This window comes from Diuraphis noxia, unplaced genomic scaffold (genome assembly GCF_037042655.1).
Source record: "Diuraphis noxia isolate RWA-SAM2 unplaced genomic scaffold, SU_Dnox_SAM2 contig0004, whole genome shotgun sequence".
Classification (NCBI taxonomy): Eukaryota; Metazoa; Arthropoda; class Insecta; order Hemiptera; family Aphididae; genus Diuraphis; species Diuraphis noxia.
The window spans coordinates 43,104,558-43,115,311 of NW_028301714.1; the positions used below are offsets into that span (position 1 = coordinate 43,104,558).

Below are 10,754 nucleotides of genomic sequence, written 5' to 3' on the forward strand. Positions count from 1 at the left end.
TCAATGTTTATAAAAAGATAATAATTTATAACATAATATAGATCAGTTAAAATACTTAAAATATCAAGAATATAAATATTTTATTAAATCGATTTTATATGGAAATTCTAGATGTAAATCTGACATAATAAAGTACATACATTACTATTCTATCTATCTGTGCTGTCAAGTTTCCGAATTCCAACCAGTGATAAAAGGAATTCGTTATGAAACTTTTCGGACCCTTCTACCCGTGTAAGCGATATACAACTATAGGATATAGACTAAATAAGGATTTAAATAATGACAAAAAAAAAAAAAATAACATATACTCATTGTGTAAAATCAATATGTTACCTATTCACTAAGTTACCCCTTCTAGCTCGCATATGCGTACTTGTTAAAAAAAAAAACACCCATATATACGTCTATGGCTCTATGCTATGAATTTGGCACGTCTATATATTATTATGTAGGTACCTATACGTGTAAACAAATTCCTAGAAATATCCTCGACAGTAAGTACGCAAATAAAATGAAATAATGGAAACGAATAGACGTCAGGATTGTGGAAAACAATAGAAAACAATAAAAACATATTGGGGGTGTAGTGGACGGGTGGATTCAGGCGTCGGCTGGGACGCGCACTGTCATCGGTTCGAAACCTGGTTATGGGCGACATCGCTTTCCGGGCAGTTTACACTGTCTGGAAAGAGAAGCCTCAGCCCGGCACGGACATGCCAAAAACCTACGGGTGCCCACTAGAAATTCTGCTAAAAACTTTTACGTGTATCAAAAACCTACCCAACTTAAAACCCTACAGTACCCTCTCTACACCCAATGGCCTGTTGCCGCGGGTTAACTAATAAAAAATAAAGAAAAATAAAAATAAAAACATACTACTATTATGACGTATAAAAAGCTTTTTCGTACATCCTTAATGTTCTCACTTTCTCAGTTTACTTTCGATTACACTTCGATAAGAACAAACGGCTGATAAAAAAAGTGTCTCGTGGGTCGACGAACAACACATATCATTACAACCGGCATTTCATGCACACGATATTAGTATAATATTAGTATAATAACGAGGATAGAAAACCAATTTCGATCGGACGTATCAAACTGTGACCGTTTCGCGGCTTATTGTTTCCACAGCGTGTGTATACAAATAACAAATTACTATACCAATACATTCCTGCCTTTACATATTACATTGTTTGAAATATTGTTGAATATTATTTTCTGAACGAAATTTTGATAATTAAATAGGCCATAGGGACATGCAATGGTCACAAGTCACAACGGACCATATTATATTATTATTTAACGATATTACAATAATATAATACTGTATGTATATATATGTATATATATATATATATATATTAAGAGCGATTACACTGTTGTTATCTCCCGTGTACAATATAATAACCTGCGGAGGATAACATTATTATACTCATATTCAGGTGTCAAATTAAGTAGGTACAAAGAAAATAATATTAAATGATATGAAACCATTCGCATGTCATGAATCCGACGTAGCAGACATTGGTAACTGGCATTGTGTACAGGCGGTGGAGTGTATGACGATAACAACAATCATAACGTTTAAGGTGAATAAGTTTTCCAACAGAGTTAATTCTACAGTAACATTAAATAAAATTACAATAATAAACCTATCCCGAAGGTGTGCTAATGTCACAAGATTGCCGTCATAGAATGGGCGCACTTGCACCGTTGGGAATTCACAAAGATAACAAGGGACGTTTAGTTTTTTCGGGATTTCATCGCTCGAACAACCCGATTGACGAATGTATAGCATTTGTTTACTGTTTCGAAAATTACGTACAAAGAAAAAAAATGTTTGAAAAACATCTATGCGTCAAACGTCGGCGATTGATTTATCGACGAATAGACATAACATATTACATTATGTTATACTCATCCTGTCATTCCTTTCCATGCGCACGAACTATGTATGAACACGATAAGAATTCAGATTTTGTTGGATGACCAATAATTCTCTTCAGAACCATAGTTTTTGGTCTACACACAGAATATGTGATGATTATACGGTCTCAGTATAAAAGAAAATTCGATTAAGACGAAAAAATAAATATTCTATGTAGGTAGTTTTCGTTATCAAAATTAGAGCTCTGAGAAATGAAAAATCTATTAGTCAGTACGGAAATGACATTTTATTTGTTTCCTGAAAAATAACCAAATATATAATTATATAATATATAATTTATAACAAAAATTGATCCTTATAGTATTTTATTGGCTCACCTTTTGATATTCGATCACTTAACTGGTTGCGTGGATCACGAAGAAATTCTCACTGATAAGGTGGCGTATCACTCGTAATTCTAATATCTTTAAAATTTTGATCAGATTCCAGGATACTTGATAACCCAACATTTTTAAATACTTCTGAAGCCGCTTGCAGTTCAATTTTCAGTGAACATGATTTGTTGTTAGGTATAGCTAAACGACTAATTTTTATTGGTTTTATGTCCATTTTGAGTTTATCAAAAATGCGTGTTATTGAATCAGTATTTTAAATATTATCGTGACTAGGTTTTCATAAAAATTAAAAACGATAATATTTTTATAAGGATTGACGGTCGATAAATTCAGCAAACATGTCCTGATCATCGTTGGACTTAAGAGCAGCTGATTCCAACAGGTTGACACGATTTTTGATAGCAGTCAAATCATTACGAAGCACACTATTTTCATTTTTGATACTTGATAACTGAGAGAAGATTTCGTGGGATTTTTTTCCAAAAGAATTATATTTTTCATTTTGCTCATTAACCAGATCAATAAGTTTGGTTTGCTCCATTCGTAGGTTATCGAGATGACTAATAATTAATTTTAAGTCGGGTTCGATAATAGATGGTGAAGAAAGAGGTTTAGTAGAGATACTGGTGAACACTAATAATATTTTTAGATATTTTTGTACAGGTAACACCAGACTATGATTTATTCAAACTATACAAATCATCCTGTTTCAATGAAACACAAATAAGGTGGTACAATTTAGAGCAGGAAAAACATACAATTGAGTCGTTTTGACCACGTTTAATACTAATGGCATAAGTATCACATAAACCCACGTTATGTAATTGATGTAGTGATAAGACGTAATTACTGCTAAATTTTTATAGAAACGCAGAGCACTAATAAATGGAGATAACACGCGTGCGTACGCAATGACGTTTGACGACAAACATATATTGATCTTGTATTAAGATTTAAGACTTGGCCATTTTTTCATTCAATTCAGCAAGTAACACGTAAGGTTATCATACATTTTGCATAAAAACGGTTTTAGGTTTTTAGGCAACATAATAGTTAATTTTACATTTATCATAGTGCAATATTGTTCACGATTATCAGCAATGTTCAATTAATAATAATTCATTATTATTTGTTGTTGCATTTAACACGAAAACCATACATGTTATGTCTACCGATATAAATTTCAATTTCCGACAACATAAATAATATATTTTATGTGTTCGGTTTTCCAAATAGAAATAAATATCATCCAAATGGTGAATAAATATACCACACATGTCTATAAGTATTTAACGTTACTGTTTAATATTAATTATTTATATTTATGATTGCCGCCTAGACTCGGACGATTTTGAATGCGTATTATAGTTTATATTTTAATTTCTGTAGATTTTATCGAGCTTAATTTTTATTCAGAAACATGTGCAATCGATGTAATAGGAATGAAGTTGTAATAGTCTAAGACTTTAAACCACTGTGTCTAGGTGAAATACAGTGATCACAAGAACTTTTTCGCTTTTTATAATAATTATATATTTTGTTCTCACATATTTGGTTCTTCAATTTTTGGTATATATTGATTTGTATGCACTAAACGTGGTTCTAGTATATGTATACAGAGTGTTACGAGTTAGAAACTTTGTAACAGAATAACTAATTTTAGTGGATAGAGGGCAGTACTATAAAATAGATACATATAGCCATATAGGTACCTACCCATTATACAAAGTTATACATTAAGACACGTTGATTTCGACATAGATGTGTGACGGTTATAGCGAAGACTCTCGCTGTAACCAAGTGTGTACAAACTGGACATAATAATATACTTAATATAATAATATTTCGTGTTTCGCATTTATTTTTTTTTTAAACAGTAACTTAAAGAAAATATAATACGTTTACAATATTTAAATATTTTTGTATGCAATTTTTTTGAGTACCCATGCAGTATATAATTACAAATTATAACGCATATATTAAAAAAAAAAAACTTGAAATCAACGCGTAATATATTATACTTATAGTTATATTATATAGATAGCACTATGTAAAATATTTCCACCATATTTTCCATCATCACGAGTTTCGTTTTTGTATCTACTTGTATACCTGAACATGAATTTTTTTAATCATTGTATGGATTGTCTATGTTGAACTCCTTGATGCGCAATCGCATCTTTATGGAACTGAAGATTTGTTCGCAAACTGTTAAAAAAAAAAAAAAAATAGTGAATATTTTATTTCGAATAGGCAGCGTTATTTTATTTCAGAGATCTTTTTACTATTTTCTAAAAACACAAAAGAATGTGTGAATCTGATATATAGAGGGATGTGTACGAGAGAGAGAGAGAGAGAGAGAGAGTATTATTTATGACTTAATGAGCATTAAAATATCAGATTTGTGAACTGAATGAACTAAATACCGAAATTTATTTACTCAGAATAATAAAAAAAAAGGTTATGCAATTATATACTGAGACTTACAAGTATTTAAAACTGTGTTTACTAGAAAATAATATATATATATTATATATATATAATAAACATTTAATGAGTTAAATCTACAATCATGATTAAAATACATAAAAATCAATATTTTAAAATGTCATTTATTTTATTTTCCTGTACACTCTACATTTTTATATAATATTCCATTTTATGTAAACGAATATTAATATTAAATAAGTAGTTGATAATTTTTAATTTTTAATTTAGTTTTCGTAAAATGTTCACCAAGCTATACTAGTATAATTTTGATTTTCGAGAACGTTTTATGCTGCTGTTAAGTATTACAAATACGTATATTACATTTTGCCGATAGCGTTAGGTCATTAATTAATATTTATTAGTTGTATCATTACAGGTTGATTAAAAATCAAAATGCTAGAATATCGAAAATTATAAGACATATTGAATTTAAAACGAAAGTATTCGCAGTTACGGCTTATAATCAAACAGGACCGCGTACCATATTATTGTGGAGATATTTTAATGATAAAAGTAATGAAATATGTTATTTAGCTGGTGTTGTGTTAGCGTGGCACGCCCAATCAGTTGGTCGATCAGCCTGGTGCGATACGAATGCGATCGAATAATAATATAATAATATTATTATCACTCGGACGACTATTATAAATACGTATGCTTGCACGCGCGTCGCTGAAGATCGAGCGGTCGTATCGTAATATGAAATGTGCACCGTAATGGACAAATGCTGGACGATCGGGCGTGGGCACAGAATAATAATATAATGATATTACCACTGTCGTACGGAAGAAAAGAAAATAGAACGAAAAATATATTCGGTCGAGATCTTCCGGTTTCGTTGGCATCGTTTCGTAAATAGCTATGCACGTGTAGGCCGGCCCGACAAGAAACGGCATGGACGCCGAGTATAATAATATTAATAACGATAAATTAATGATGTATTAACAATAATTCCTGTCCAAATATGTATTATAATGATATAACACAGGACATAGGCGTATATATTAATTTATATGTATTATTCGGACGAGTGTTATAGCCTATAGGTATGTGTATAACACGAAACCGTTCGAAGATTGCACAGCGGTCAGTCAGATGCTATAAGATCTCTCCGTTGATAATCCATCAAATGTATTATACCCGTCCGAGTCGTCGGTCATCCAGTCGAAGAGTATAGTTTATAATTTTAACGTTTATTTCTGAGTAAATATTTACATTGATTCTTTTTTCATTTCGATAAAATGTTTTTTTTTTATATTTCTTATGGTTGATTTTTTCTTAAATTTACATTTGCATATAATTTAAATTTTGTTTTCATATATTGAAGTAAAATGTTTCTTTAGAAATTGTCAGTGTGCAAAAATCAAGCATAAAAACACAAGTTTATAAATATTATAAATTGTAATGATTTAGATGTACAGGTTTTTATAAATTTAGGAAGAAAATATCGTATATTTTAATACAAAATACAACTATATAATAAATTGAAATTTAAAATGAAGGATAGTTATAATAAAAACCATCGGTCAATGCGAATTAAAAATAACTTATTTTAGATGTGAAACTTCTTGACTGGGATAGGATCACAGAAAAACGACAGTTTTATGAAGTCCAAAGTTTAAAAAGACAATCGTTACTATGGCTGATGAGTTAAATAATAATGGTTATTATTATTTATTGGTAATTAATTAAATTTTTAGTAATGTGATTAAATCATATACAACAATAAAAAAATATGTTTGAAATATTATTAAAAATCAGAAAAATCGATATTGTTCAACGGTATAAAATCAATATATAATTTTAAGTTTAGGTGAATCAGAAAAAAACTTGACATCGATTCCTTATGCGAGATCACAATAAAATCGAAAAGTTTCATTTCGTTTTAAGATTCTGCTACATACATAGATATACATAATTTAAACATATTGCATATTATATAACATATAGGTAATATGAAATGGATAATATTTTATTCACTTTTGACCATAATTGTTAGTTAAAATAAAATTGACCATTTAATCGTTGCCTAATACATGGGTATATTCCGGACTCCAGAGAGTATTTATAGTTAAACTTTTTATTCGTTCGTAACAACGAAAAAAATAATTACTACTATACGTAGACATTTTTACTATAATCCGTGTTCGTGCTCTATGTTCGTGTTCGTCGACGGTTTCGACACGCCAAAACAGTCGTGAGACGTGAACCTTTTTGCGAACAACTACGTATCTATGAACGTTTTTTTGGGTTCCACGTACCCATCTAATCCTAATCGAGTACCCGTATATCTACAGTAAATATTATTATTATATGTTTATAATAACATTATAATATCCGTATAGAGTGCGTGCGCTTAGAGTCTTTCGAGCCAAATGTTATTAACACGTCAAAAACGAATGCCACGCGCTATAATTATTACGAAAACGGCATCGTTAATTAAAATATATTTTTTATGCGGCTGCGGTCGCTATACGCTCGCTCGAACGGTTGCTCGACACCGAGTTCCGAAGGGCTATAATTTAACAGATATGCACCTATACATATTCACGTTTAGAGCGTACGTTATAATGTATTTATTATTTATATGCGCAAAAAGTGCAAAAAAAAATATACTTAAATTTCAAAACGCTAAACTCGTATTCGTATCTTTCTATATACCGTATTTAAATGGGTGCTATAATATAATTTGTATATATGTTATACAAATTTATGCTAATGTGCCAAAAACATAAAATAGTTAATGCAAAATATAAAAAAAGTATTTACCCATGACATCATCTTTAATCGGTCGTCTCATTTAAATATGTTTCAAATTTCAGTTGAACGCCTTTATATTTCCCTATATTTTCCCTAGTGTGTTTCGAGCCTTTGTCAGACATTTAAATTTAATCACCACTTATCTTATTGATACAAATTATGAATTATATACTATAATATCATACACATATCTACCTACCAAATTAAAAGTATAATTATATTTTAGTAAATCATACTAAATACTTGTTATAACACGATAAAATTTTAATGACGTTCGTTCATGGGCATACCCATATTTATTATATCTAATAGTATTATCGAATAAGGGATCCTCTAAATTGTACGATTCTTTCACACTATAATGAATGATTCGTGTTATATATTATTAGGTATCATGAAGTAATTGATAAATGACAATAATCTATAATACGACCTATATAATAAATCTGATAGTATTTAATTTAAGTTATTCTGGTCCATCTTTGCGATCTACGAAATGGATTCACAAGTTTTTCCAAAACTAATATACTTAAACAATATTTGCCAACATTGTATTACGTCGGGCACGTCCTGTATTGCTATAAGAATAAATAAATAAATACTCGTTTCTACGATTTCCTAAACCTATTCTGAGCACTCTTACAGGCAAAGACGGGAATAGTATTATTTGAAATACTAATTATTAGCTTAGTAGAGGGATTTTTCACACGAGAAGCCTTTCTGATCGAAAAGCCGGAGAGATATTGATGGTTTTACACTCGACCAGAGCCACAGATACAAAGCAGTAAAAATTATGACGGTGGTTGGGCTTCACCCCATAACGTCGCGTCTGAAAATGGCACTGCTTTTAGGTAGGTACCTAGTGAAAGAGCTGCCGGCAAAGAACTCTTGTAAACAGCGCCGGGCTTCTATATATGCGTGCGCACAAATAATTAGACACTGTTTGAGCTGTGTGAGGTTAGTTAAACTAAATATAAGCGATTCGATTAATACTATACATATTTAATACAAACAAGTGTTTTGAATTTTTGAGTTCATTTTAAAATAGTTATACATTTATATCATGGCCATCGTCGTTGAGTCAATTGTAAATATTAATATTGCATATTTATATTTTGTTGCGTGAGAACGCTACATTATAATAAAATTGATAATAATAATAATATTGATAAAACCATTTACACTATAATATATTAGCCTATTATACCACTTAATAAATCATAAACCCAGATTATTATAATTGTATCATTGAGTGTACGTGATGGTTTTTATAAAATTGGTTTAATTTAAATTTATTATTGATACTTATACAACGTTTACCAATATTTACTAGAGTATTATCGATATAACTCACTTTTCTTTTGCACTTTTTCCACGAAATCTCTGCAACGGCGTTGCTGTCGATCTTTTCTTGACTTTATCCGAATCCCATCATCAGTACAAAAATATCCTGTTCGGGACTCAATCGCTAAATCGGATTAAAAAAAAAAGTTAATCTTTTGATATTTTGGAACCAATAAATCTATACTATACTACCAAATATAATGTTATATAATTTCTTACTTGAAGTGGCAGTAGAATTTTTCTGTGCGTGTGAAACGCCATGTGTTGATTGGGCGTGAGCTAATTCTAAGTGTCATGCAAAGACATTAAGTACATATAATTATAATTTTTAACAGATTTTAATTGTTATTATTAAACTATTCTTAGAAAATATTATAAATAATTTTATATATATAATTAAGTGAACTCTAGAATATGATGTAACATGAGTTGAAAACGCTATTTAGAGGTGCATTTTATCTGGATTTTTTTCATTTTATCTTATATTAATATTATGCTAGTGTTGTTACTATTAAGAATTACGACGTAACAGTGGTGGATTGCTTTTAATAGAATATTAGATTTTTTGGTAAAACTAGTTGTTGGAAATAATTCTAAAAAAAATTCTTTTAAATACATAATGCATATCGAAGTAAATGTGTCAAAATCATATTCGAGTATTGATTTGAATTTCATGCAAGGATATTTTAATCCTTAAACATCTCTTTTAGAAAAATAATATTTAAATATCGACCAAAAGTCAAGTTTAGCATTTGGAAATCAAAATGATACACTATTCATCATCTTTATTAGCTAAATTATTGCTATGTGGAGAAGTGTTCTAATCGTCACACCTACCGTGATATGACAGTTGAAGTAGTAAAATCATCAGTTGTCCGCCGACCAGAAATATCTTCAGCCACATGGCACTCACTGAAAATCCGTGCCAAAAACGAACGTATTGATAATGTATCACATAATATGTTACCGCCATTATAATATTATTATCATTGTCACTAACTTCCAATTGACATACAATATTAGATTCCAGTGTTTCTTATATAAATCGGTTAACAAACTATTTGAAACGAATGAGATATTTTGCTTTTACGTGAGCCTTTTTATAAACACCACAATGACCAATGCCACTCGATCATTATTATTGTTATGATTATTTTTGTTTTAGCCGACAGCTGAATGTTGCTCGAGTATCAATGTACTCTGTTGGCTGTGCACTGTTTTAGTGTTTTGGCGGCCGAATATGATGTCCATGCAGCTATATTATTGTTGCTGCAATTGTTATTTGTTCGCCATTCAAACTTTTCATACTGTTACGTTAATTTTTTGGATGGTTCTTACATTTATTTTATAAGCTTTTCGTCTTTTAGCTTACCTAGGTTAGATGTACATGTAAACACGAAGCTCTTGAATCAAATTTATAGGCCATCACGGTATACTAAATATTTAAAAACAATATTTTTAGAAGACACACAAGCTTGAATGTATTTAAATTAAAAAAAGAAAAACGATGAAATTTTATTCTGGAAGTCATTAAAAACCAAAATGTTCTTATTAGTCATAAACATAGAGGATTAAGACGATTAAGTAATAAATTATTATCTTCTTTTGCCAAATTTAATTTAAATTTTAGATTCTGAGCGGAGCAAGGGATGTATTGATTTTACCATGATGAGTGTGTGTTTTTTTTTATGTCTGTCATTGCGTTTTTAGACAGTAAAAGTGCTTCGATTTTTGACTTCAATATCTCGTTCGATCAGAAAGTGAATCTAGTTGGTACTTTGGGGAGTCAAAAGTAAAAAATTCTTAATATTTTTTTAAATAATCTGGATAAACAAACTAAAAGTTAAGGGAAAAACGAGAAATTTTACGCA

At 30.1% G+C, this 10,754-nt stretch overlaps 1 protein-coding gene across 1 annotated transcript; it reads right to left on the reverse strand.

Annotated features, from left to right (window-relative positions):
• Positions 1–4,268: 4,268 nt before the first annotated feature.
• LOC149056086 (uncharacterized) lies at positions 4,269–10,331 on the reverse strand. Its single transcript, XM_089227299.1, has 4 exons — positions 9,721–10,331; positions 9,103–9,168; positions 8,894–9,007; positions 4,269–4,497 (listed from the first exon to the last, which is right to left on the reverse strand). Exons 1-4 carry the CDS (start codon positions 9,854–9,856, stop codon positions 4,418–4,420), a joined length of 396 nt encoding a protein of 131 aa, XP_089083425.1. The 5' UTR covers positions 9,857–10,331; the 3' UTR covers positions 4,269–4,417.
• Between the last annotated feature and the right edge of the window lie 423 nt (positions 10,332–10,754).